Here is a 27,633-nt window from a genome sequence, read left to right as displayed (position 1 = left end):
GCAGCCCCTGCTATCCTAAGCCTGGCTGTGTCACACACATGAAGTAGTAAGAGCAGGAAGATTAATAGGACTAGAGGAAGCTGCCTTCTACTGAGTCAGACCCTTGGTCCATCTAGCTCAGTCTTGTCTACCCAGACTGGCAGCGGCTTCTCCAAGGCTGCAGGCAGGAGTCTCTCTTGGACCTGTCTTGGAGATGCTGCTTGGGAGGGAATTATTTATCCATGTATAGTTGTATGTGTTTGTATATTATATTCTTTAATATCAGATTTGTTTTTACATGTTTAGCTATATACTTCTAACTCATTTTTATTATATGTGTGTTAACTTTTGTAAACTGGCTTGGGACTGTTTTTAATGAAAGGCGGTATATAAATCTAAGAATAAAAAACAAAAAACTTGGAACCTTTTGCATGCAAGTGTGCAGGTGCTCTTCCCAAAGCAGCCCCATCCCCGAAGGGGAGTCTCTTACAGTGCTCACATGTAGTCTCCCATTCAAATGCAAACCAGGGCAGACCCTGCTTAGCAAAGGGGACAAGGCAGGCTTGCTACCACCAGAGCAGCTCTCCTCCCATGTATCACTACCCCAGTATTTCAACAGATATGCATGCACACACTAGAAAGCAGCAGTGAGACAATCACATACACACACACACTCACATCCCAATGTAAGTGAGCTGCCCCGAGCTGTAGTGTACTGGAGGGGCGGAGTATAAATATTTTAAATAAAATAAAGTACAATTCTTAACAACAGTAGAACTGTTTTTGCTACATTTAGGTAGTCCACTGGGGTATATTGTACAGCGGTACTAATTGTAGTAGTCAGTATTAGCATTCAATATTCCCCAGTGTCCTACCTAAAATGTAGCAAAAGCATCTCCACTTTTAATTGTTAATAATCCCACTATATTTATTTTGTAGTAGTTGTACTATATGGTACATTAATAACAAAAATCTTTGGTCTCGGTCTCAGCCCCGGGTAGCCTCCAGGGCTCCAGCAGCAACGCGCCACCCAAGAAGTCCTCCAAGCGGCCTAGAGCGGCTGCTCACTTCTATGGTTGCGAGTCTGGACAGACGCGCCCGAGCCCTCCTGTGTAAGGGCACTGGCTTCAACTGAAAAAATAGAGCCTCGTTTGACCGTACTGAGCATGCGCCTATGCTTATGAGCATGCTCAGATGCACCGGGCAGGGCTCCTCGAGGGGCAGGGCTGATCGCTGCTACACCTGACACGCACATGATGGCCAGCCGGAAGTTTGTGGCCTGGGAGCGGAAGAGCTGTCAAGGGGCGTGGCGAGAGGAGGGGCGTGGCCTGGAGGAGGAGGAGGTGGGCGGAAGAGCAAGTAAGGGGGAAAGGGGGGGCTGCTTGCAATTAGGGGGCGGAATTCGGGAGTGGGGGAGCTCCTGTGCAGGGACTATGGAAAAAGGTGAGTTATGGGGGGCCGGTGAGGGGAGTTGGGTGCCCGGGAGAGGCACAATGGGGGTGTCAGGGGGGAGCAGTGGGGTGGGGGGTCAGGAGGGATGTGATGGGGGGCCAGGATTCGAGGAGGGGGGTAATGGGGGGGCAGAGGCCCCGCTAGAGGGGGGGAGGTTCTGGTGAGCAGCGAGGGCTGATGGAGGGCAGGGGGGGCAGCCAGGGGGGAGGGGGTTACAGGGGTGGGGGTCTCTGGATGGTCTGGGAGAGCCCTGGGGGGGAGGGGGAGGGAGGGGAGGGGAAAGTGGGATTAAACCCTGGGGAGGAGGACTGGGCATGAGGAGGGGGGAGGAGGGAGCAGCGAGGGGAGGGAGGGAGGAGGGAGGGGAGGGGTGGTCTTGAAGCACAACCCGCTGCTGGTGATGGAGGAGGAGGAGAGAAGGAGGAGGAGGGGAGGAGGCCGGCCAGAGGAGGACTGAGACCTTCTTGGAATATTAGAGCAATTCTGGGGGTAAGATGGGGGGTGGCTGTGGGGGGGTGCCGAGGAGCCCATGGAGCACCAAGGGGGCAGCCACTGATTTGGGGGGGAGGTGTTTTTCGGGGGGGGGGACAGAAGCCAGGATTGGGTGTGTGTGTGTGTGCAAGGGAGAGAATTAGGGGCAGGGGGGCACGCCTGGATGGGGGGCAGCAGCTAGCCAGCCAGCCAGCCGTGGGGTGGGTGTGGTATCTGCAGAAGCCTCTGCCGAGAAGTGCCTGCTGCTGCTCGTCTGCATGCGTGCTGCATCCCTGTCCTTTCCAGCAGCAGCAGCAGCAGCAGCAGCAGGACTGCAGAGCCGGCGCTGAACATTCGAGAACCCGCTTTGGGCGGAGGGGGGGCTGTCCTGGCCGGCCAGCCTGGGCTTGGGGGCCCTGAAAGGAGAATTTGGAGAGGGGTGGGGTGGGGGGTGGAGGAAAGCTGTGATTTCCCAGCAGGAGCCCCCTTGCAGCCTCCTGCCCACCTCCCCACACAACAGGACGCCACTGTCAAGACACACAACAGAAACAACCCCCCCCCCCGCCCGCGCGTGCAGCCCGCCCAGTTTGCAGAAGCAGGTGGCTGATGGAGGAGACAGAAAGCCCTATGAATCGACTCCAGTCTTGAGGTGGGGGGGGAGTGGAACAATGAATCACAATTAAGTGGCTCCCCCCTCCCCCCCTGCGGTGGTGATTCCGCGCAGGGCTGTGCTTCCTCGCCCCTCTTTCCCTGCCTCCCGCCCCATGGAAGTGGGTTTGGGGGGCTGACCTGGCAGAATCACTGGGGCTGGGGCTAAAGGGAGAGGAGCAGTTTGCACTACCAGGAGAAGCCGGGGAGGGGAGCCGGTTTGCCCTTTGGGCTTGGGTGCGTTTTGTGGGTGCCAGAGGCTGGAGACCTGGCTGGCTTTCCCAGCAGCAAAAGGGCAGCGGACGCAAGCTCTCGATTGCCACGGAAATTATTATTCTCACTACCAAGCGTTTCGTTTTCCTCGGAAAACACGGCACCTCCCGTTAGGCTGGGTTGGTCGGCTGGGCGTGGCACTGGATGGCTGCGTAACTGGGTGTCCAGTTCAGGGAGCTGGTTTAGCTTTAAATCAAGTTTCTAGTCCTTCAGGCTGCAGAGGCAGGTGTGAAACCACGTGGACCACCCTGAGCGCTAGGGTGCGGGTTGGTCTGGTTCCCGTAGCGGCATGCAGGTCTCGGAATCGAGCGTTTCTTGACTCAGGGTTTTTGGTTGTGTGCAGAATATCTTGCTTATTAAGACCGGCGGGGGCAAACACCCCCATATTGCTGTCTTCCCAGCACCGGGCAAAGGCCTTTCCACTCTTCCGGGTTCTCTAGAACGTTCTCGAGGTGACTTGTGGAAGGTGTCTTTCCAGGGGGGTCTTCAGGTTGAAAGTTCTCTATTGGACCCGGCCTGAGGCTCCCCACCTGGGGCCCTCCAGGTGTGGCTGGACTACAACTCCCAGCACCCCAGGCTACAACATACTGTGACTGAGGATGGTGGGAGTTGTAGTTTGGCAGCATCTGGAGGACCCCAGGCAGGGAGCCTATGGGCCAAGGAGATGCTCAGCCTTGGGTCCCCAGATGCTGTTGGACTACAGCTCCCATCATCCCCAGTCCCAATAGCAGGGGGTGCTGGAAATTGTCGTCCAGCAAAATCTGGGGACCCCAAGTTGAGAACCTCTGCCTTAGACGATAATACTAGTGACAGATTTCATACTCGTCTTGTTTTTTAAAATGTGCCTTATGGCGCAATTCAGGGCCCCTGCCACCCTCTTCCGGAGCATTCTGAAAGGGGTTAAGCCCCCCGAACCTCAGTCAGCCTGGGCAGGTTGGAATCCTGTCCATTCTCCCCCAACAGACCTGGCTGATTGCATCCATGTGCCTCACCAGGTAGGCAATGGCCCCAAGAAAGTGTTTTGGGAGGTCTGTGGCCCATAAAGGCCCCGGCAGCCGCTCGTAAGACTGGTGCTTTGGGGGCTGCCAGCACTAGTTCCACCTCTCCAGGTGGCCAGCCCTTTGGGGTCCCAGGCCGTGCGTTTTTCTGGCCATGTGCTGTTCCGGGAGGCATGCCAGAGTCTGAACCGCTGGGTGTCTCCGCGGTGTTGCAAGGCTGTGTCCAGACCGGATCTTGGTGCAGCTTGCCCGGGGGGGGGGGTAGCCAAAGCAGCTCACTGAATTGTGCCATGGAATGGTGCCTCGCTAGGGCTCCTGTTGTTGTTGTTACATTTATATCCTGCTCTTCCTCCAAGGAGCCCAGAGCGGTGTACTACGTCCTTGGGTTTCTCTTTCACAACAACCCTGTGAAGTAGGCGAGGCCGAGAGAGAAGTGACTGGCCCAGAATCACACAGCTAGTATTATGGCTGAATGGGGATTTGAACTCGGGTCTCCCCAGTCCTAGTCCAGCACTCTAACCACTACACCACGCTGGAAACAGCCAAGATTTATATACCACTCTTCAACAAAAGTTCCCAAGGCAGTTTACATATATCTAAGTCAATAAATAAGATGGCTCCCTGTCCCCAAAGGGCTCACAATCTAAAAAAAAGAAACATAAGACAGCCCCTGGAGGGATGCCGTGGAGGGGATGGATAGGGCCGGTTGCTCTCCCTCTGCTAAATGTAAGGGAGTCACATGGGGATGTTGGCTTGGGCAGCCCTTCCGCTTGGGGGGTCAGCCTGCCTCTCTCTCTCTCCAGGCCTGCCAGAGCCCCCTTCTAACGCCATCCCTTTCCCCACTGCCCCCTTCTTTCCTGCTCCAGTGCCCCACCGGCACCGGCTTCTGAACCATGAGCTCCAAGGCCAAGAAGCGAGTGGTGCTTCCCACACGCCCTGAGCCCCCCAACATGGAGCAGATTCTCGAGGACGTCCAGCGCGCCCAGCCCAACGACCCCGTCTTCGTCCTCCTGGCGGAACCCAGTGAAGGTAACCGGAATCCTGGCTTGCTCCCCCCGCCGGCCCCCATTTCTTCTTTTTTTTGTTTTGCATCCAAGCCAAGCTGGGGCAGGGAGGGGTGCGGTTGGTCCCAGATCAGTTACCTGATGTGGATCTGGCCGATTTCCACCCGCAAGGTGTCATCTGGCCCACGGGATTTCCTCTATAGCTGCAGACACCATGCAGAAAGCCGACACGCTGTCATCGTTTCCAACTGTATTGAGGACCACCACACCGTGGTAGAACATATGCTCTGCGTGAGAGAGTTCCAGTTCAGTCTGCTGTGGAAACAGTTTCATTGAGCTGCTGCCAGTCAGGGTAGATGATACTGGGCTGGGTGGACAAGGGACTGACTCAGGAGGCAGCAGCTTCATACGTCTGTGTGCTGTTTATAGAGATCTCCAGTTTTAAAAGGGCTTGGAGAACAGGTGATGCGCAAGGCCCCTGAGACCCAGGGGAAGACCCCCTGCCTATCCAGAACAATGTCAGTCCTGGACTTGGTAAAAGGCAGCTTCATCTGCTCAGGTCTGCCCACCTCTTAGGCCTTTGATCTCCTTGCATCCTGCCTGTTCCATTCTCCTGAACAACAACATCTGTCCTGTCACCCACACTGTTTCCTGAGCCTCGTGGTAGGGCCAGGGAAGCCAGGAGACAAGCAGAGGTCTAACTTGCAGGGGTGGCGTGGGCTAGAGTCCAGGTTGTCCTCGCCAGCTGTTAGAAGTTTGAAGACAGTGCCCATCACCCCTTGCTGTTGAGATGAGGATGTCAGCCCACAAAACAGGTTTGGTGTAAGGGTGGCCAGCCTGAGGCTGGTCATCTGTTGGGACTACAACTCCCATCACCCCCCGCTGAAATAAATTGTAGCAGGGGTGATGGGAGTTGTAGTCTTAGCAGGTGAGCAGGCCCGGGTTGTCCACCTCTGCTGTAGCACTTTGGTTCCTTCCAGAATTCCTTCCCTGGGCACTCCCTTAACCCTGACTCCTTCTGCTGGAACAGGCCCAAGGTGGCCTCTCTTGTCCAGCATCCTGTTTCCCACAGTGGCCCACCAGATGCCCCTGAGAAGCCCACAGGCAAGAGCTGAGAGGGGCAGGCCCCTGTTACTCCAGTGGAAATGGGTTTCGGAGGCATCCTGCCTCTGAGACGGGAGGTGGCCTATAGCCCTCGGACTAGTAGCCATTGATAGACCTGTCCTCCATGAATTTGTACAAGCCCTTCTTAAAGACACCCAGGCAGTTGGCTGTCAACACATCTTGTGGCAGGGAATCCCATAAGTTAATTATGCACGGTGTGAAAAGTGCTTCCTTTTGTTGGCTCTAAATTTCCCCACCTTCAGTTTCATGGGGTGGCCCCTGGTTCTAGTGTGGTGGGAGAGGGAGAAAAAATGATCTCTCCCCTCTCTCTACTCCATGCATCATTTTATACACCTCGATCGTGTTGCCCCTCAGTCGTCTTCCCCCTCCCCACCCCAACGAAAAAGCCCCCGGTGTTTTAGCCTTGCCTTGTAAGGGTGGCGCTCTAGGCCTCTGGTCATTCGGGCCGCCCTCTTCTGCACCTTCCAGAATGTCCTTTCTGAGGTAGGGCGACTAGAACTGTACACAGGACTCCAAATGTGGCCGCACCATAGATTTGGATAAGGGCATGATAATACTGTATTCGCATTTTTATTCTCCGTCCCCTTCCGAATGATCCCTAGCATGGAATTGGCCTTTTCCACAGCTGCCGCGCACTGAGCCGACACCCTCAACGACCTGTCCACCACGACCCCAAGACCTCTCTCCTGGTCAGTCACTTTTCAGCTCCGATCCCATCAGTGTATATGTGAAGTTGGGGTTTTTTGGCCCCAGTCGGCCTGACTTTGCCCTTGCTAATGTTGAACCGCATTTGCCGTGTTGCCCCCTTCCCTCCCCTCCCCTCCCCTCCCCTCCCCTTAGACTTGCCCACTCCGGTCAAAAACGAAGACCCGGAAGCCAAGCGCGAGCGTCTCTACCGGCTGACCCAGTCCTACGTGGAGATGAACCACCGCCTGCAGAAGGCCTGCAGCCTGCTCAAGGAGAAGTGTGAGGAGCTGAAGCTGGCCGGCGCCAGCCTGGAGCAGGGCATCCTGGAGATGAAGCAAAGGGCCTTGTGAGAGCTGCCGGACTCGGAGGGGGCCGGGCCGGGGCAGGGCCCCCGCAGGCCTTGCTGGCGGGCCGAGGACTCGCGGCCGCCCTACGACCCCAGCATGCGCCAGCTACACATCTTCCCCGCCAACATTCCGTGTCTCCGGCTCTGTGGAAGCGTGCCCAAACTCCAGCCCCTGCTGCTACCGGCCTCGCCATGGCCGAGACCTCCTTGCCGCGCTCGCCTCGACGTGCCCGACTGGGGGGCCAGGCCGCCCCGTCCTTCTGACCCCGTCGGACTTGCCTCCACTTCTGGGAGGGTCCTCCTGCTCCTTCGCTGCACAGACCGAAGCCCCCCGGCCTCCCCTGTACAGGATCCATCCCCATGGGCTGTCATTCCAGAGCTCTGCTCTCCGGCCAGGCTGGGACGAGTGGCCCTTGAGGGTGTGGGGCCCTCTCCCTCGCCATGACCGCTCGGCTCTTCCGTTACGACTTCTCCCTCTGGTACTGCCTGGACGACGACCCCTTGGCCAGCGCCATCGGCGAGACCCTGGCGCAGCAGGGCTTCCGGGGCTACCTGGAGCACCAGGACCAGGGGGCGGGGAGATCTGCCCTGGCCTCGGCCGCGGAGATCATCCAGAGCAGCCGGGTGGCCATTGTCCTGCTGACGGTCCGCTCGGTGGCCAACCCCTGGTGCCAGCGGATGGCGGAGTGGAACCTCCTCCACATGGTCGAGAACGAGGGCGTGAAAGTCATTCCGGTCTCCGTGGATCTCTCCCCGGAGAAGCTGCCCTTGCCCTTGCGGCACCTGCACGGACTCCAGTACGGAGACCGCTTCTTCCAGCAGAAGCTGCTGAAGAGTTTGCAGCCCAGCCGGCGGCCGGCCAGGGCCCCACGTCCCTCCTCCAGCATGGCCAGCGCTAGCAGCAGAGTTGGCTTCTCATGAACTCGGGTGGGGGGCGGGGGCGGGGGGGGTTCCATTTCTCACCATTGCGAGGAGTGTCTCGGATCCATTCGGTGTTTTGATGTAGGCCCCATTGTGACGTTGGCCGGTCAGTCTAAACATAGATTTGTCCTTCGAGCTGATCGTGAGAAAGTCTTTGAAACCAAAATACACCCCAGTTGTCAGTGTTTGGGGGAGAGAGGAGGGGGAGGGGTTGACATTCATTAGTGTCCAGTAGTTGGAAGTTTAGAGAGAGATTGGGGGGGTGGGGTGGGGGTGGGGAAATAAAATAAAATAAATAGACCGGTCCCAAGGCTGCTGATCTGCCAATATAATTTAAGGAGCTGTTATTAAAAGGCGCGTTTCGGACAATTCCACATGTGCGGCTGTCTCCTTCTGAGTGTCCAGAATTGCCATTTTAAGGTAGGCCTGGGTTTGCAGTGATCTAACAAGTCGTTCTGGTAAGAATGAATCTTCCCGCCTTTCCTTTCACTATCCCTAAAAAGGTAAAGTATGCCGCCATCAAGTCCATTTTGACTCCTGGTGCCCACAGAGCCCTGTGGTTTCTTTGGTAGAATACAGGAGGGGTTGACCATTGCTGCCTCTCGCACAGTATGAGATGATGCCTTCCAGCATCTTCCTATATCGCTGCTGCCCGATATAGTACCAGTGGGGATTTGAACCAGCAACCTTCTGCTTGTTAGTCAAGCATTTCCCCACTGTGCCACTTAAATCAGTTAAGAAGCCCACAGGTTAGCCCACTTGCGCCTCAAGCGTTCACACGCCCGCCATCTTGAATTGGGGAGGGTGACATCATCACAAACTACCCCATGGAGGTGTCCCTACAACTGTACCCGATTTGATTCATATTGGTCCAGGTGTTGTGAAGTTGAGAGGGGGAGAGTGGGGCAGACAGACCCAAACAGTGCTGGGTGATCTCAGAAACTTACCTACCTTAAGGAAAGCCGGCTAAAAATTAAGGCCCTGGCCAATTTTCTTTGGATCTAGAAGCCAGCCCCAAAATTTAGGAGCCCGAGACGAACAGACCACACTTAGCGACAGACCTTGTGGACGGGAGGGGGCCTCTGGGCTTCGCTTCAGCCCCGTGACATCCTTGGGACAGAAGGGGCTGCTGGACCACGGTTCCCCCTAAGGCACGCGCTCACGAGTTTTCTGATGTCCGCACCGTTCATTTTAGATCCCGCTCAGGCGGAATCAGGAAGGCCCCACTCTGAATGCACATGGTGCGCGCACACTGCCTGGTTCCTGCCGCCCAGAACCAAACTCATTCCGCACAGAGGCGAAAAAGATTACAGGGAGCGCTGCTGCTGCTGCTGCCTGCCTGGGGCAAAGGAAGAAGGTACTCAATACTCTGCCTCTGTATATCCGAGTCAGTGGGGCAGAGCTATGATTGAGGCGGGGGGTGGGGGAGAGACAGATGTCCCTGCGGGACAGCTTGCTCTTCACTCTGCCCCCCCCCCACCCGGCACCTCTCTGAGGGGGAGGCGGGAGAGCAGGGCCCCACCTTCGCTTTCTCTCCCAGGGCCTGCTCCAGCCGTGCTGCCCCACTCCTCCCCCCCCACCAAATCCTCATCTAGGCTGCCTGGCACCTGAGACTGGGCAAGTGCTTAAGAGGTGGGCACTTCCCTTGCACGGTCACCATAAGTGGCATGGCGGGGAAATGGCTTGACTAGCAAGCCAGAGGTTGCCGGGTTGAATCTCCGCTGGAAAGATGCTGGAAGGCATCGTCATCTCAGACTGCGCGGGAGGAGATGGCCATGGGCAACCCCTCCTGGATTCTACCCAAGACAACCGCAGGGCTCTGTGGGCGCCAGGAGTCGGCACCGACTGGGCGGCACGCTTTGCCACTTGCACTAGAGCCATTCAGACCTTGGCTGTGGTCACACGATCAAGACTAGGGAGTTTGGGTGCCTCGGAGAGGGGCTTGAATCCATGGCTCCTGGTCTGGTGGCCATGGGCCACCTCCAGCCTCAGAGGCTCAAGGCCTCTGAATCCCAGTTGCAGGGGAGCCCCCGCAGCAGCAGGAGGGAGGGCAGGCCTGTGGGCTTCACGGAGGCATCTGGGGGGGCCGCTGTGGGAAGAGGAAGCTGGACTAGAGGGGCCTCCTTGGGCCTGATCCAGCAGGGCCGCTCTTATGTAGGGAGGGGGAAGGAGAAGCCGTATTCCCTGGTTTGGAAGCTGTGCACGCTCCTGGCACTTGACCGCCTGTCAGCAGTGGTCCACCTCTGCGGAATGAGTTTGGTTCTGGGCAGCTTCCTCTGTGCGGAAAGAGTTTTGTGTGGACAGCTGCGCTTGTGTTGCTTGTGGAAGGCCACCTGGGCACCGGCCTCCTCGGAGGCAGGGGACCGGTGGGGAGGAGGGGGCTGGCTGCAGGGTGCGCCGATTGCACGCGTGTCAAACATGACGTGCAGATGGGGCTTCTCTCAGCGGTCCTCCCCGAGGTGGTTAACCACCTGCCCAGCGAGTGGAAACAGCCCTGGCCTGCCTTCCCTGCTGGCGGGCTCTTTGCTGCGGGAAGCAGGCCTTGGCATGCGCGCGCGCACACACACACACCCCACCGCCCCCCAGTCAAAGTCCAGGGACCTCCCCACTGCCTGGAGGTAACTTGCTGGACGAGGGATTTCCCTCCCTTCAGCCGGAGAGGTGGGAGCTGAAACGTGGAGGGCAGCGGGGCTTGGGTGAGAGAGCAGGGAAGGACTGGGGGGTTATGGGGAGGGGGCTGTAGGAGCACGAGCTTTGCAGGCAGTTTCAGGCCCTGGCTGGCAGCATCGCTGGGCAAGGCCCCTCTCTGACACCTTGGAGAGATGCTGCCAGTCTGTGCAGACCATGCAGAGCGGGATAGACCCAGGGTTAGATTCAGGAGGAGGCTGTGCGTGGTAGGCCAGGGCGGGCCCATGGCTCGATAGTCGGGACCCTCCTTTGCAAGCAGAGGGCCCCTGGTTCATTCCCGGGAAGCATCTCCAGGCTTCCTGCTGGGAAGTCGGCTGCCTGGGAGATTGGACAGCAGCTGCCAGCCAGAGTAGACCAGAGCTCCACAACTTCGGCCCCTCCTGCAGATGCTGGACTACAACTTCCATCATCCCCAGCTACAGTGGCCAGTAGGGATTATGGGAGTTGCAGTCCAATATCCGCAGGAGGGCAGATCCTAGGCCAAAGGCCAACTAGGCCAAAGCCGCTTCCTTGGCTCAAGGCAGAGCCTCTGCTTGACCGGCGAAAGGTCCCAGGTTCCATCGCAGGCAACATCTTCAGGGAGGCAGAGAAAGATCCCCCTCTGGAGAGCTGCTGCCAGTCAGTGTAGACAATCCTGAGCTAACTAGAACAAGGGTCTAACTCAGGCGGCAGCTTCGCCTGTGGAAAACGTTGGGAGTAGACACCGCCGAGGTTTCTGTGGGAGTAGCGATTGTTCTTGGGAGCTGCCTTGGGGTTAAGCTGGTGGTCCAGATCAGCAATATAGGCCAGGTTAGTGTGCCGCCTGGAAGTGGCTGGCTGCTGAACTAAAATCTGCCAGTAATCTGCCTGGGCCTGTCCTCTAAGACACATCCCAGAAAAGACGGCATCCTTGGCCCAGCCCCGACAAAGAACAGCAGTCCTTGAGGAAAGGAGGGCTGCATGGCTCAGGGGAGGCACTTGAGAACATAGCAAACGCCCTGCTGGATCAGGCCCAAGGGGGCCCATCTAGTCCAGCATCCTGTTTCACACAGTGGCCCACCAGATGCCTCTGGAAGCCACAGGCAGGAGTTGAAAGGGGCCTGTCCTCCCTCCTGCTGTGACTCCCCTGCAACTGGTACTCAGAGGCACCCTGCCCTTGAGGCTGGGGGTGTCCTGTAGCCCTCAGACTAGTAGCCATTGATAGACCTCTCCTCCATGAAGTCATCCAAACCCCTCTTAAAGCCATCCAGGTTGTTGGCTGTCACCACATCTTGTGGCAGAGAATTCCACAAGTTAATGATGCGTTGTGTGAAAAAGTACTTCTGTTTGTTGGTCCTAAATCTCCCGGCAATCAGTTTCATGGAGTGACCCCTGGTTCTAGTGTTATGGGAGAGGGAGAAGAATTCCTCTCTATCCACTTTCTTCTCCACTCCATGCATGATTTTATAGACCTCTATCGTGTCTCCCTGCAGTCATCTTTTTTCTAAACTAAAAAGCCCCAAGTGTTGTAACCCTGCCTCCTAAGGAAGGTGCTCTAGGCCCCTGAGCATCTTGGTTGCCCTCTTCTGCACCTTTCCCAGTTCTACCATGTCCTTTTTTTAGATGTGGTGATCAGAATTGGACACAGTACTCCAGGTGTGGCTGCACCATAGTTTTGTATAAGGGCATGATAATACAGGTTGAGTATCCCTAATCCGGACATCCGAAATCTGGAATGCTCCAAAATCTAGAAACCATCATGGCGTGTGCCCACAGCACCGACAAAACATTCTCACATGAAATCTGAATTTCATCTCCACCTAAAATGCTATGTTTGAATCTAACATGACCAGCAACATTAATTTGAAAATTTTCTCGCAACTAGTTTTCATTAGCTACCTGTAGTTATCATAAATTCAATGCTTATTTCTTGTATACTTTAATAAAACCTTAAAAAAACCCTAAATTCCAGGGTAAAATAACCTTTTGTCTTTTGACTTGGATCTCATGCCCCAGATATCTCATTACAGTATGCAAATATTCCAAATTCTGGGAAAGTCCGAAATCTGGAACACTTCTGGTCACAAGCAGTTCAGATAAGGGATACTCAACCTGTATTGGCAGTTCTGTTTTCCATCCCCTTCCTAATGATCCCTAGCATGGAATTGGCCTTTTTCACAGCTGCCGCACATTGAGTCAACGAGCTGTCCACCACAACCCCAAGATCCCTCTCTTGGTCCGTCACCGACAGCTCGGATCCCATCAGCGTATACTTGAAGTTGGTGTTTTTTGTCCCAATGTGCATCACTTTATACTTTCCAACAATGAACCGCATTTGCCATTTTATCGCCCACTCCCCCAGTTTGGAGAGATCCATTTGGAGCTGCTCACAATCCGTTTTGGATTTCACTACCCGGAAGACTTTGGTATCATCTGCAAATCTGGCCACCTCGATGCTTACCCCTACTTCTAGATCATTTGTGAATAAATTAAAAAGCACCGGTCCCAGTACAGATCCCTGGGGGACCCCACTTCTTACTTCCCTCCATTGTGAAAACTCTCCATTGATACCTACCCTCTGTTTCCTGTCTTTCAATCAGTTAGCAATCCACAAATGGACTTGTCCCCTTATCCCATGACCGCTAAGTTTCCTCAGGAGTCGTTGATGAGGAACTTTGTCAAAATCTTTTTTGGAAGTCCAGGGTATACTATGTCAACTGGATCACCTTGATCCACACACTTGTTGACACTCTCAAAGAACTGGTGAGGCAAGATTTCCCTTTGCGGAAGCCATGCTGGCTCACTCCCAGCAGGGCCTGTTCTTCTAGGTGCTTGACCATTTTATCCTTGAGGATGCTTTCCATCAATTTGCCTGGAACGGACATTAAGCTAACCTTGAAGATTGCCACTGGCCCCGAGCTCTCAAAAGTGAGTTTCACTGCTAGGTGGGTGGATGAATCTGCCACTTGTTTTTGTCAAACACGCAAACTGTAGCTGGGGATAATGGGTGTTGTAGTCCAACTGCTGCTGGGGAGCCTATCCCGGCTGTAACAGGCACTGCTCTTCCCAGTTCAGGGTGACTTCTGAAAGCAGACTTTGCACGTGTTTGAAATGGTTTGCACTTGTAGGAAGACTGCAGCCCAAGCCGGCCTTTCCAGCGGGGCGGACACAGACACACCGTCCCTGCTATTGCTGTTGTGCCAAGAAGCAGAGGCAGAGCCTGGCCACCAGGTGGCTTGCTGGCCAGGAAGAGAGCTGCCTCCTTCAAGCCCACTTCGGCAGAGCGAGCCGGTTCTTACTTTGAATCCCCTGCTGCAAAGCACATGATGGGAAGCCGGAGGCAAGGAAGAGGAGTTGCGGAGTGCCTGTGTGTGTGCTTGGACTGGTGAGAATTTGGGCCCTCTCATCGTAAAGAGGACCTTGCGGAGGCTGGCTGGCTGGATTTAATACATTTCTATACCGCCCAAAGCGCAAGTTCTCTGGGCAGTTTACAAAACGATAAAAACAGCCCATGCAAGATTAAAACATTTCAACAATTAGAAATAAAAGTCAAAACTATTAAAACACGGCCTCTTTCTCCCCGTTGCCTCTGCAGCGGGGTTTTCTTGCCTTTCCATGTCTGTTCCTGGACTACTGTGTGCAGTTCGGGCCTCTCGGATGGGCAGCAGTTCCCAACTTGGGGTCCCCAGATGATGCTGGACTACACAAGGACAGCCCTGCTGCAGGATCAGGCCCAAGGAAGCCCATTCCGTGCAGCATCCGGTCTCGCACAGTGCCCCTGGGAAGCCCACGGGGGGGGGGGGATGCTCCCTCTCCTGCTGCTGCTGCTGCTCCCCTGCAACCGGGACTCAGAAGCATCCTGCCTTGGAGGCTGGAGGTGGCCTGTAGCCCTCCGACTAGTAGCCGATGATAGACCTCTCCTCTATGCAGTGATTCAAACCCCTCTTAAAGCCACCCGGTCTGGTGGCCATCACCACATCAAGTGGCAGGGAATTCCATAGCTTTATTGATTATTTTGTACATTTCTATCCCTCTCCCCACAAAATTCCCTGGGTGGTTAATTCTGTGCTTCCTTTTGCTGGCCCTGCATCTGCTGGCCATCAGTTTCATGGGATGATCACGACCCCCTCCCCACATCCCGTAGCAGGTGACCCCTCCCACCCCCCCAGCCCCAATGGCCTTGCCGAGAGGGGCACCCTACACTGTGGTCCAGTCTTGTGGCCGCGTAAGAAAAGGGAAGTGCAGGTGGGGCAAATGCGACTCGGACTGCAAAACTGGGCTGCAAGGGAAGGACTCGGCCTCCGCCCCGCCCCGTGAACACCTTTGCAGCCCCTTCTCCCCGAATTTGCATTTTGCTCAACACCAAGCAGGGCCCACTCTCCACAGCTGGAGCTTCAGAGCTTAAACCCCTTTGGGGTTCCAAATGCGGTGGTGGAAAGTGGTCCTGCATTGCCCCTGAAATCCACTCACCTTCTGTCCGTGTCTCTCTGCCTGGTGGGGCCGGCTTCCTGAAGGAGGTGGTATGGGGTGGCACCGTTTTACAAGGGTTCCGTTCCTACCTCTCTGGCAGATTCCAGATGGTGTTGCTTGGAGACCTGCTCTGAAGTGTGGGAAGGAGAGCTGGTCTTGTGGCATGACGTGTCCCCTTAGCTAAGCAGTGTCTGCCCTGGTTGTACATGAATGGGAGACTAGAAGTGTGATGTAAGATACTCCCCTCAGGGGATGGAGCCCCTCTGGGTAGAGCAGAAAAAGATTCCAAGTTCCTTCCCTGGCAGCATCTCCAAGATCGGGCTGAGAGATTCCCGCCTGTAACCTTGGAGGAGCCGCTGCCAGTCTGTGAAGACAATACTGAGCTAGATAGACCAAGGGTCTGACTCAGTATATGGCAGCTTCCTATGTGGTGTTACTTTCTCCAATGCTTTTCAACATCTACATGAAACCACCGGGAGAGATCGTTAGGAAGTTTGGTCTGGGATGCTATCAAATGCAGTGATGTTCTAAATGAGTTATTTGTGGACAAAATCTCTCCTATTTGGGCCAACTTGGATTCAAACTCCACAACTGGTTTTTTCGGGTTATTTTGATTTTGCATTTTATTGGATTTCACAATAGCTTTTACATTTAAATTGCTTCATTTTTCTAATTCTACACATAAGTAAATATTGACTTCCCGCTTGCCTATCTGCGCGGTTCACAATCACTGTACATATAAGCCATTGCTATAATAATTCAAAACATACACACTCCACAATACTATTTGATTTCCCCCAACCCAACCTGCTGTTATATTTCAAACCCTACTGAAAAGTCCATATTAGAAAAATAATTCTTTAAGCAAAAATGGTTCCCAGTCTTCTTTAAAACATTCCAAATTTTCGTCTCTTATAAGTGCTGTAAGCTTTGCCATCTTGGCATATTCCAAGATTTTTATCAACCAGTCGTCTTTGGAGGGCATTTTAGTGTCTTTCCATTTTTGCACATATACTATCCATGGTTGCATACATTAAAAATGTCGAATTCTTCTGGAGAACTCTCTTTCAGTTACTCCCAGCAGGAAGGATTCTGGCCTCTTAAGAAATGTCACCAAACTCCACAATTGTTACAGAGTCTGATGCCGAGGTGTCCAGCAGCTCCCGTTATGCAATGACCCTGGATCAGTTCCAGTTTGTGACTCCTGAGGATTGGACAAGTTGCTTGGAATGGTGCAGCAGCTGTGGAAAAGGCCCGTTCCATGCTAAGGACAAGAAACCTGTCCTTAGATGTTTTTACATTTTAAGCCTTGTTCTATGCCCTGAACAGATATGCATAATTGACTTGTGGAATTCTCTGCCACAGGATGTGGTGACAGCCAACCAGCTCGATGGCTTGAAGAGGGGGTTGGATCACTTCATGGAGGAGAGGTTTATCAATGGCTACTAGTCGGAGGGCTACAGGCCACCTCCAGCCTCAGAGGCACAATGCCTCTCAATCCCAGTTGCAGGGGAGCAACAGCAGGAGGGAGGGCAGGCCCCTTTCAACTCCTGCCTGTGGCTTCCAGCAGCATCTGGTGGGCCACTGTGTGAATCAGGATGCTGGACTAGATGGGCTTCCTTGGGCCTGATCCAGCAGGGCTGTTCTGATGTTCTTTTGACCAGGGAGTTATTTACGGAGAGGAGGGAACAGATTATTATTATTATTATTATTACAAGTGTTCTGAAGCCCGTTATAATAACGGGCGCTAGCCTTTTCCTCTCCCCTTTACTGTTTGTTTTTTTTTTAAATGCAGCCTCCGCCGCTGCCTCTGAAGTCCCACCCTCCCTCCCTCCCAGCTTCCGAAACCACCTTACCCTGTCCCGTTACAGTTGAGCAAAGTAAGTCCAAAATTGAGGAGGGAGAAAGCAGCTCGCAAGCAGTGCTCCTCCCTCTGCAAAGGCTCTGCCCGAACTGGCGCTTGGGACTGAAAGGACGCCTCTTGCGTCCTTTCGGCCCCAAGCGCCAGTTCGGGCAGAGCCTTTGAAGAGGGAGGAGCACTGCTTGCGAGCTCCCCTCTCCCTCCTAAATTTAGGACTTTCTTTGTTCAACTGTAATGGGACAGGGTAAGGTGGTTTTGGAAGCTGGGAGGGAGGGTGGGATTTCGGAGGCAGCGGCGGAGGCTGTATTTTTGCTTTTCTGTTTACTTCGGCCTTCGCTCGGCCCCCGGTCCCGGCCTCCGTCTCCCTGCGGCGGTCTGGGCCTCCGCCGCCATTCCCCCTCCCGCCACCCACCGCGGCCCGTGTCTCCGGCCGGGGCGGCCACCCAGGGCTCCAGCGGGCCCGCCACCCGCCGCCGCCCGCAGCTCTGGCCGGGTCCTCCGCTCCCTGGGGCCTCTCCCTTGTCGCCGCGGGTGTCCTCTGGGCAAGGCGGCGGCGGCCAGTGTTCGCCGGCGCCGCTCACCCTGCTTTTTCGGGGCGGCCGCTTCTGGCCGCCCAAGATGGCCACCGGGTGCCGGCCGTCGTGTCTCCCTTGCCCTGTTCTGCGCCTGCGCTTCGCGCAGGCGCAGAACAGGGCAGGGAGGCACGGACACACGCTTGGTGTCCGTCCACGGACGGACACCAAGCGTTTTATTAGAGAGGATTACATTTATCTCCCGCTCTTCCTCCAAGGAGCCCAGAGCGGTGCACTACATACTTGAGTTTCTCTTTCACAACAACCCTGTGAAGTAGGCTAGGCTGAGAGAGGAGTGACTGGCCCAGAGTCACCCAGCTAGTTTCATGGCTGAATGGGGATTTGAACTCGGGTCTCCCCGGTCCTAGTCCAGCACTCTTAACCACTACACCACGCTGGCTCTAATAATAGGGTGGTGGTTTAATTCCATGAATATGGTGACATTGATATTAAAACCACATCAGACAAATCACCTCCCTGGACTGGGGCGGGGGGGGGGGACACACACATCAGGGTGGGTTCCTGACAGTAGTCCTCCCATATTAAATGGGGGCAGGAGGAGAGAGGAAGAGAGCAGGTCTTGTGGTAGAGCAAGCATGACTTGTCCCCTTTGCTAAGCAGGGTCCACCTTGGTCTGCATTTGAACGGGAGGCTACATGGGTGACCACTGTGCCTCATTTGGTTCAAATCCAGTTAGTCCACAAGTTAGCCCACTTGCGCCTCAAAGGTTGACGCGTCCGCCATCTTGGATCAGGCTGGATGACCTCATCGCGAACTCTGCTGTTGAGGTCTCCCTACAGCTGCACCTGATTTGGTTCACGTTGGTCCAGGCGCTGCGAAGTTGACAAGCAGCATCTCTGGACAGGGCTGAGAGAGACTCCTGCCTGCTGCAACCTTGGAGAAGCCGCTGCCAGTCTGGGTAGACAGTCCTGAGCAGGAGGGACCAAGGGTCGGACTCAGTCTGTGGCAGCTTCCTCGGTGGAGAGCAGTTGCCCCCCAGGGGTTGTTTTTGTGTTGTTTTGCGGGAAACCACCCGGAGACTAAAGTCTTGGGCGTTATACGGATGGGTCAAAATAAATCGATACATGGAGGCTGTCCCTGTTGGCTGGCCTCCCGTCCTGGGTCCCTCGGGAAGCCTCTCCCTCTGTCTGTGGGGAGGAATCCCGGGCCCCCGCAAAGGCTACGCGCCCACCCTGCTCCCTCTCCTCCCCCGCTGCTCAAGGGGGCCCCTCTTGACCCCTAACCCACAGCTGGGGCCGAGGATGGGGCTGGATGGCAGGCAGGCCCTCCTCCGCCCTCGCCTGGCCTGCTCCCCCTCTCCATCTTTGAGCCAGACGGGGCGAGGAGGGGATCCTTCTGGATTCTGCGCACAAAGCTCCAACAACAAACACGCACGCGCACGTCATCTCCAACGGCTCCTTCTTCTGGGGGGGAGGAGGCGGGGGGGTCGCGCGCCAAACCGCGCTGCAGGGGGGTGGACTCTATGGAGCGCGAGCGGCCAGAGCGTCCCCCTCGCCACGCAGCGGCTCGCGTCAGGCGGGCCGGGAGGGGGGGGGGCGGCCGAGCTGCCGCGCAGGCGCAGTCCCCCTTTCCCCTCCCCTCGGCCGACGTGCGCGCTCCCTGGCTGCGTCGCGCGGAGCTGCTTCCCCTCAGCGAGCGGAGGAGGCAGCCGCGGAGCGGAGCGGAGGCAAAGCCGGGCCAGGCCGGGCTGGCGGCGGGCGGGCCTCGCTCCCCCCCTCCTTCCCTCCCCCCATGGAGCTGGAGGCGCCGGACGAGGCGGGCAGCGACGGGGCCGAGGCCGGGGCGGGCGCAGGAGCCCCAGAGGCGGCATGGGGGGCGCCTGACCCCGCGGCAGGAGAAGGTGGGGGGACCGGGGGGGGGCCAGCGCGGGGGAGGGGGAGGGGGAGGGGGAGGGAGGATGCAGATGCAGATGCAGCGAGGTTGCTCTGCGCACGCTCTTTTGTTTATGCACACACACTCATGCATGCACGCACGCACAGATGGACTTTATTTTTAATAGCACACGATGGTGATGATTCTTCAGTTGTTCTGAGTAAGCGTGTATTGTGCATATCTAATTAATAGTTATCTTATATTAGATATGCACACGCTTGGTGCAGATGCACACGACATATATATAGACACACTCAGAGAGATGTACGGACTTTGCACACACATGCGTGCACTCTGTATAGAGATCCAATTGTGTGTGCATATTCATGCGTTTTTTATCTGTTGCTATTTGTATGCTCCATTTTTAATCTGTTGCGATCTGTTGCTATCTGTGCTGGCCTTGTGGTAGCGAGCATGACTTGTCCCCTTAGCTAAGCAGGGTCCACCCTGGTTTGCATATGAATGGGAGACTAGAAGTGTGAGCACTGGAAGAGATTCCCCTCAGGGGATGGAGCCGATCTGGGAAGAGCATCTCGGTCCCAAGTTCCCTCCCTGGCAGCATCTCCAAGAGAGGGCTGAGGGAGAGATTCCAGCCTGCAACCTTGGAGAAGCCGCTGCCAGTTTGTGAAGACAATACTGAGCTAGATAGGTCTGATTCAGTAGAAGGCAGCTTCCTAGGTTGCAGGTTGTGGCCATGGTGCTGGAGAGTACCATTCCCAATTTAAATCTAGAGAAATGTAAGTTGTGGCTGTAGTAGTCTTGCTAAGCAGGGTCCACCCTGGTTTGCATTTGAATGGGAGACTGCATGTGAGCACTGTAAGATACTGTATTCCCCTTAGGGGATAACGGGGCTGTTCTTGGAAAAGCAGGCTTGCATGCAGAAGGCTCCAAGTTCCCTCCCTGGCAGCATCTCCAAGATAGGGCCGGCCTGCAACCTTGGAGAAGTCACTGCCAGATTGTGTAGACAATACTGAGCTAGATAGACCAATGGTCTGACTCAGTATATGGCAGGTTCCTATGTACTGCATTTCAATAAGAAAGTTGAAAAACTGTGTGTGTGTGTAGAGAGAGAGAAAGAGACATGCACACACACAGGCATATTAGATACAATGAACACACACACACACATTTGCACAAGGTACAGGCCAGGCAATTGATAAAGGATGAGAGGACAAGTCCTTGCCCTGAGGGGCTTACAATCAAAACATTGGCACGAGATGGAATACAGTACTATAATAATTGTTTTATAGATTATTCTATGTATATACACACACACAAGCACAAGAAGTCCCTCAAGATGCTCCTCTCACGCTTTGACAAGTACCCTGCATGTATCTGCACATAGGTGTGTGTATATGGATGTGTTTGTACACAGGCACGCCCTCAACTCCTGCCTGTGGCTTCCAGCGGCATCTGGTGGGCCACTGTGAAACAGGATGCTGGACTAGATGGGCCTCCTTGGGCCTGATCCTGCAGGGCTGTCCTCGTGTTCTTAGGCATACAGATGTGCACACACCTGGATGAGCCATCCACTTGCAGGGCAGGCAGCTCCTTGCCTGAGGGACTTAGAATGGAGTCACAAGAGAGGTGGGGTAATATTACTGTTTTTGATCTTTGCTAGAGGGAATTGTGGGGTTATTTAGTACATTAATGATGATTGGTACTAAAGATAAAGTGTGCCATCAAGTCAATTTTGACTCCTGGCGCCCACAGAGCCCTGTGGTTTTCTTTGGTAGGATACAGGAGGGGTTTCCCATTGCCTCCTCCCACGCAGGATGAGACTATGCCTTCCAGCATCTTCCTGTATCGTTGCTGCCTGATATAGTACCAGCGGGGATTCAAACCGGCAACCTTCAGCTTGTTAGTCAAGCATTTCCCCCTGCACCACTTAAGGTGACATAGAGGTGATGGTTATTATGTACAGGATATATACATATCAACACATGTATATGCACCATCTATGTGAAGGGTGAGGATGAGAGGAGAGGTCTCTGCCCTGAGTGGCATACAGTATAGAAATCAGCTCAAGGAAAATGACTGTTGTTTTGCTATGGTTCTTTGATGATTGTTGTTCACATTGCTGCTAGACAGAACTGAGGGATTCTTGGTAAATATTAATAGTACTGAGATTTAGTTGTCTCTCTCTCATATGCATGGTATATAACCTAGTGATGTGTGTGGCGCTTTAGAAAGGATGAGGAGGCAAGTCTCTGCCCCAAGGAGCACACAATCTGAACTTGTGGAAGAGGAAAAGAGGCGACTAAGGGGAGACATGATTGAGGTGTATAAAACAATGCATGGAGTGGAGAGCCTTTTTTTCTGTCACACACAACACTAGAACCAGGGGTCATCCCATGAAAGTTGGGAAATTTAGGACTGGCAAAAGGAAGGACTTTACATACAGCGCTTAATTAATCTAAGGAATTCCTTTCCCTGGGATGTGGTGATGGCCGCCAGCTTGGATGACTTTAAAAGGGGCTTAGATTCATGGAGGGACAGGTCTGTCGATGGCTACTAGTCTAGTGGCTGTGGGCCACCTCCAGCCTCAGAGGCAGGATGCCTCTCAATGCCAGTTGCAGGGGAGCAACCGCAGGAGAGGGGGCCTGCCCTCACCTCCTGCGTATCGGAGGCATCTGGTGGGCCACTGTGTGAAACAGGATGCTGGGCTAGAGGGGCCCACGTCCTGATCCAGCTGGGCTCAGTGTTCCCGCTAACAGGGATTCCCAGATGTTGTTGACTACAGCTCCCATAAACCCCAGCCAAAGGCCATTGCAGCTGGGGATGCTGGGAGTTGTAGTCAACAATGTCTGGGAATCCCTGTTAGCGGGAACAGTGGCAGGGCTGTTCTTATGAAGAGTCATGCAGTTTTCATTTGGCTTAGTCATAGGGTACGGGGGGGGGGGGTGCTGTGGCAAGAGCTTTGATGTATGGGGGGGGTTGGAAGGGGGGTTAAAGAAAACAAGGGGTCACATAACAGAGGCTGGCTGCTATTATTTTAATGGGATGTCAGCAGCCAAAGGAGAGGAATCTTGGGGCTGACAGTTGCTGGATAAGGTAATCGGGTGGGACCCACAGGCAGGAGGCCCTGATGGTGTCTGTTGATAACATTGGGTGGGCCGGCACGGAGGCGAAGGGGAAGGACCTTGAATTATTACGGCTTTCATTGTAAGGGCTGTCAGGGTGGAATGGTGACATTAAAATTGTTAGAACTGTTGGAGGAAATTGTGAGGTTGATCATACTGACAGCTGGGCTAAATTACTCATGAGTAGTCCCGTTGAAATTAATGGGCTGAGTTAGTAACTTTGTGTGGAGGTCAGCTGAAATAATCAGGATTTATGCTAGTCATTCCCCCCACCAAATACCCCACACAACTTAAAATAATAATTATGCGCTGTACTAATATTTAGGATATTTGTGGTCTGGTGATGCGGGGGGGGCAACTTTGGGGTATATGTTGTTAATAATGAAATTATCATGGAGTGTCTTGGAATAAAGGTTGGGACGGAGAGCGGAGCAGGTGAGGAATTTGCAAAGGAGGAGTTGTAGTTGTTCGTGGTAATAATGATGAAAATACTAATTTTTTGGTGGGGGGGGATTTGGGATGCAGGTGGGGCGAATGGTGGAAAATCTTGAGGGCATTGGGCAGAAATCAGGGGGCTTAGCAAGAGGTCATTGGATTGGGAGGAGTGCTAAGGTGAGGAAGGGGGCATTAATGGAGGGGGATGGTGAGGGGGGGGACACCAAGCAGAGAGGAATGGTATAGAGGGTAAGGAATATTGGGGGGGGGACCTTGGAGGCATTGGGGAAATGTGGGGGCACGGATGAAATGGGGTGTTGTTGTTGGGGGCCAATACTGGGAGAGGAGGCAGAGGTGGAATTGCAGTGGGAGGTGTGTGTGGGGGGCCTCTGGCAGGGGGCTTGATCCATGGAAGTCGAGGAGAGGAAAGCAGTGCCATGCGGGGCGGGAGGAAGAGAGAGAACAGCTCAGCTGCAGGCAGCATAATTTGGGGGGGGGGGAGGTGGAGAGAACAGGGTGCTTTGGTGGCGGCGGTATGGGTAAGCCCCCTCCTCGTCCAGATGGACTCCCCCCCCATGAATTATACCCTTCTTCCCTGTTTCCCACGCTCGCCCCCCAAGAAAGCCTCTCTCTTCCCTTCCCTCCTGGTTCTGCGAGGACCTTCCCTCGCCACCCAGATGCTTTCTCTTCCGGTTCTTCAGAATTGTTTTTAAAGCTGAGCAACTGGGTTTTTCTCATCCTCCCCCCACTCCACTTTCTCCAGGAAATATCCCCCCCCCCCCCGCGCTCACACACACACACAATTGGGGGAGAAAGCTATAGAAAGGAACAGTTCTGGTTACAAATGAGTGCCTATAAATGTTAAAATTAGGTCCATCACCGATTTGCCGATGATGTTTGGTCAATCTGCCTTTTAACCGATTAACTGGCCAAAACATCAGTGGAGGTTTTGAACTTTTCAAGGAGGTCTGTAGGGGCTTACAATTAAAATGAACTTGTAAAAAGAGCAGCCCCTCACTGCAGACGGAGAAGTCATTTCAGTATCTGCCTGTTATGATTTATCAAGTGTCTGCCTTTTCTCGGCGCTCTCCATCAATTATACAACTAATCTACCTACTTTCCTTTCACTAACCCTACCACTGTGCCTCATTGGGTTCAAAGCGGTTAGGCTGTTCCCAAGTTAGCCCACTTGCGCCTCAAAGGTTGACGCGTCCGCCATCTTGGATCAGGCTGGATGACCTCATCACGAACTTTGCTGCTGAGGTCTCCCTACAGCCTTACCCGATTTGGTTCACGTTGGTCCAGGCGCTGCGAAGTTGATAGCCGGGGGGACTCATGCACGGACACACACACAGAGAGAGAATGCTGGGTGATCTCATAAGCCTACTGGGAAGTAGGCTAAAAAGTCCAGCGGACGCAGTGCAAAAAGGGGAAAGGGTGAGGGAGGGAAGAGAAATCGTTCTATTCTTCTTGCAGCAGCACACCAGGACCAAAATAGTCCCGAATGATGTAAGAATTCACCTCCCTGCCAATTAGAAGTGTCAGCTGCTGATGAAAATTGGACCCCCTCCCTGCTGGTGAGTAATGAGTAACCCCCTTTAACCAGCATGTGGCTGGTTAATTGAGGTGGCTGATCCGCCCCCCCCCCCACTTCAGTGCCTGTGTGTGGGTGAAGGCAGGATTCGGTGGCGTTCGTGACAGATTCCAGGGCTGGCATTTATTTGGGCTAGCAAACGCAGGGCTTCGCGTCTGTATTTGGCTGCCCGAAATGCTTCGGAGCAGCCCCATTCAGGCTCTGCTTCTGGATGCCGCCTCGGACTGCCCCGGGATCGGCCTCGTGTCGTGTGTTGCGGTGGACTGCACTGCAGCGGGGGTTGCAATGGGGTGTACGTCCTTTGCAAAGATTGTGTTGCTCCCTCTGTCTGTGTGTGTGTGTGTGTGAATACCTCCTTAGCAGTGCCGGCCTCCGGTGTCCTTCGGCCCCGCGGAGGGCGAGGAGTCGGGATTCCGCCTTGCTCGGCCAGGCGACAGGCCCCACTCCCTCTGGTCTCTGAAGCCGCCTGGCCTGGCCGTGCTTGCTGGCCCCCAGCACTCCTGGCTCCCGAGCCGTAGGCCGCCATTGCTCAGTGGCCGTGCCGCACGGCCATCGAGAGACTTGCCCAACCCTAATCCTTCTAGGGGAGAGTCCAGCAAAGCTCTCTCTGCATGTGCTGCAGTGGTGTTGGGGACCCCGAGAGCCCTGAAGGGACATCAGGCGTTGCCTCCTGCTGAGTCAGATCCTTGGTCCCTTGAGCTCAGTATTGTCTGCACTGACCGGCAGCGGCTCTCCCAGGTTTCCAGCAGAGCTTGCCAAGGCCAAGGACTGAGCCCCCGAGACCTTCTGCACACTGAGCTTGTTGGCCTTCCTGGTTCACCCAGGAAGCTGCCTCCTCCTGAGTGAGACCGTTGCTCCATCTAGCTCTTCAGTGTCTGCTCTGACTGGCAGCACCTCTCCAGGGACAAGGGTCTTCGCCAGCCTTACCTGGACAGGATAGGGACTGGATCTGGGACTATGTTTGCTCTGCCACTGATCTACTGTCCCTCCCTCCTCTCCCCTGATATCTCCTTTCCTGAGAACCTCAGCTTTCCTTTAAATGCAGACCAGCAAGTTTCTAGCCCCTGGGGTTACAAAGATGAAGCTTGAGCAATGCCTCTTGAAATCGCAGAGAGGCAGCTGATCAAGGCAAGACTGAGCTTGTGGGCCCTACTCAGAGCTGCCCTGTCCTGCCCTGTGACTAACAATGCAAGAGAGAATTAGGCAAACCAGAAACACTAGAAAATAAATGACAGATGAGAGATGATGCACGTTTGCCTAGCTTGTGCCAGCCTCAGAGTTCAGTTTGTGGGCGGGGGTTGGGAGGGAGGTTGGTGCATAATTCTGTATGGTGTACAGCCACAGCTTGTGGCAGTGAGTTCCATAAGCCTCTCTCTTGGTGAGATTTAGTCGTCCCCCTGCAAATAATATTTCTGCAGTATCTGAGCTGTACATAGTCTTCCTTTCTGCTGGGAGACCTACAAGCGAAGGCAGGCAGAGAGATGGCCACAGAGCTGCTGCCTTGAGCCGACTGTTGAGTTGGTCACAGAGCTCAGGGGCGCTAAGTAGCTTAGGAAGACCTGTGGAAGTCTTCCAAGAGTAGATTGCTCTTGAAATGGAGTGCCGCTTGGCTTGGGAACGCTGGGGGAGCCGGGTGGTGACATAGTAAAGGATGCAGTGGTGCTGCTGCTATTATTATTATTTCTTGTTTACACAGTCAGACAGGTGTTATTGACTGGTTTGTTTTATCCAGACATCGAGTACTTCCCAAGGACCTGGGATGGCTGAATTTTATTGTCAGTTGTTATAGATATCATCCTCATCCTCATTATTATTAATAATAATTATTATTATTTTTATTTATTATTATTATTATTATTTATTAATAATAATGATGATAATAAAATGCTTATATACTGCTTTTCGATTTAAAAAAAATTCTCAGAGTGGTTTGCACAGCAAAAGAGAATGAGAAGATGGTTTCCTGTCCTCGTGGAGCTCATAATCTAAAAAAAAAAAAAATTAAAAAATGCCAGGGAGACTCCAGCACTGGCTGACTGGGGACAGGCTAGGCTAGGCAGAATGGAGGGCATCAGAACAGCCCTGCTGGATCAGGCCCCAGGAAGCCTCTCTCGTCCAGCGTCCTGGTTCCCACAGTGGCCCACCACAGGCAAGAGGGGAGGACTCACCCTCTCTCCTGCTGGTGCTCCCCTGCAACGCGGATTCAGGGGCATCTGAAGCGGAGGTGGCCTATAGCCATCAGACTAGTAGCCATTGATGGACCTGTGCTCCATGGATTTGTCTCAACCCTTCTTAAAGCCACCGGGACTGGTGGCTGTCACCACATCTTGTGGCAGAGAATTCCAGGGGTTAATTATGTGCCATGTGAAAAAGTGCTTCCTTTTTGTTGGTCCTAGATTTCCTGGCCTTCAGTTTCATGGTATAACTCCCGGTTCTGGTGTTAAGTGAGAGGGAGAAGAATGTGTGTGTCTCAGCTCTCTCCACACAGTTGCTCTCCCCCCGCTGAATAGAAGAGGGACCCCACTTTGAAAAGTGCCTCTTGGCCCAGGTAGGAATGGTGATTCCTAAACACAGCAGGGCCTGGAGATGGTTCCCTGCCCCAAAGGGCTTGCAGATCTAAAAAGAAGCCCAAGAGGGACACCCGGAACAGCCACTGGAGGGCTGCTGTGCTGGGGTTGGAGGGGGCCAGTTGCTCTCCCCCTGGAAAACAGAAGGGCCCCCACTTGAAAAGGGGACTCCCCAGCACAAGAGGGCCTGCGGATGGTTCCCTGCCCCCAAGGGCTCAGCATCTGAAAAGAGACCCCAGGAAGACCCCCGGCAGGCAGCAGCCAGCCCTGGAAGGCATGCTGTGCTGGACTGGGCCGGGCCGGGCCAGCTGCTCTCCCCCGATAAACAGAAAACAGCCCCCACTTGGAGAGGGACCCTCTTGGCCCCGTTTCCTAGAACGGTCAGCGTGTCCACAGTCAGGGTGATGGGCAGGGGGTGGGGTCCGTCTTCACGCCCACCCGCTCTGTGCAGGCCTGTGGCGACCCTTCTCGGCCAGTCTGGAGGGGTTGGGGGCTGCGTGTGCTGCCGGAGGGAGGGAGGGTGTTGTGCCGGGTGTGATGGCACAAGCCAGGGCTGACCGCACCCCGAGGCATTGGGGGCAGCAGGGGAGGGAGAGGGGCCTCTTCTT

At 54.5% G+C, this 27,633-nt stretch overlaps 2 protein-coding genes across 16 annotated transcripts in view; both read left to right on the top strand.

Annotated features, from left to right (window-relative positions):
- Positions 1–1,193: 1,193 nt before the first annotated feature.
- Positions 1,194–8,278, top strand: C2H19orf25 (chromosome 2 C19orf25 homolog). Of its 5 annotated transcripts, none has more exons than XM_053302649.1 (3): positions 1,194–1,322; positions 4,688–4,850; positions 6,791–8,278. In XM_053302649.1, exons 2-3 carry the CDS (start codon positions 4,715–4,717, stop codon positions 6,985–6,987), a joined length of 333 nt encoding a protein of 110 aa, XP_053158624.1. In that variant the 5' UTR covers positions 1,194–1,322; positions 4,688–4,714; the 3' UTR covers positions 6,988–8,278. The 5 variants fall into 5 exon arrangements, with proteins under 5 accessions (XP_053158624.1, XP_053158620.1, XP_053158621.1 ...); XM_053302645.1 differs by having other exon boundaries at positions 1,204–1,338; XM_053302646.1 differs by having other exon boundaries at positions 1,306–1,422.
- A 10,739-nt stretch (positions 8,279–19,017) lies between these two features.
- The window catches only part of PIP5K1C (phosphatidylinositol-4-phosphate 5-kinase type 1 gamma), a 60,901-nt gene continuing 52,285 nt past the window's right edge, over positions 19,018–27,633 (top strand). For all 11 annotated transcript variants that reach the window (XM_053292669.1, XM_053292667.1, XM_053292666.1 and 8 more), the window contains exon 1: positions 19,018–19,314. In XM_053292669.1, the coding sequence (XP_053148644.1) occupies positions 19,206–19,314 (109 nt within the window). In that variant the 5' untranslated portion in view covers positions 19,018–19,205. The remainder of the gene's footprint in view (positions 19,315–27,633) is intronic.

The sequence above is a fragment of the Hemicordylus capensis genome, chromosome 2, assembly GCF_027244095.1.
Source record: "Hemicordylus capensis ecotype Gifberg chromosome 2, rHemCap1.1.pri, whole genome shotgun sequence".
In the NCBI taxonomy this organism is placed as follows: Eukaryota; Metazoa; Chordata; class Lepidosauria; order Squamata; family Cordylidae; genus Hemicordylus; species Hemicordylus capensis.
The sequence above is the reverse complement of the archived record's forward strand: the minus strand, read 5'-3'. Positions and strand labels throughout refer to the sequence as shown.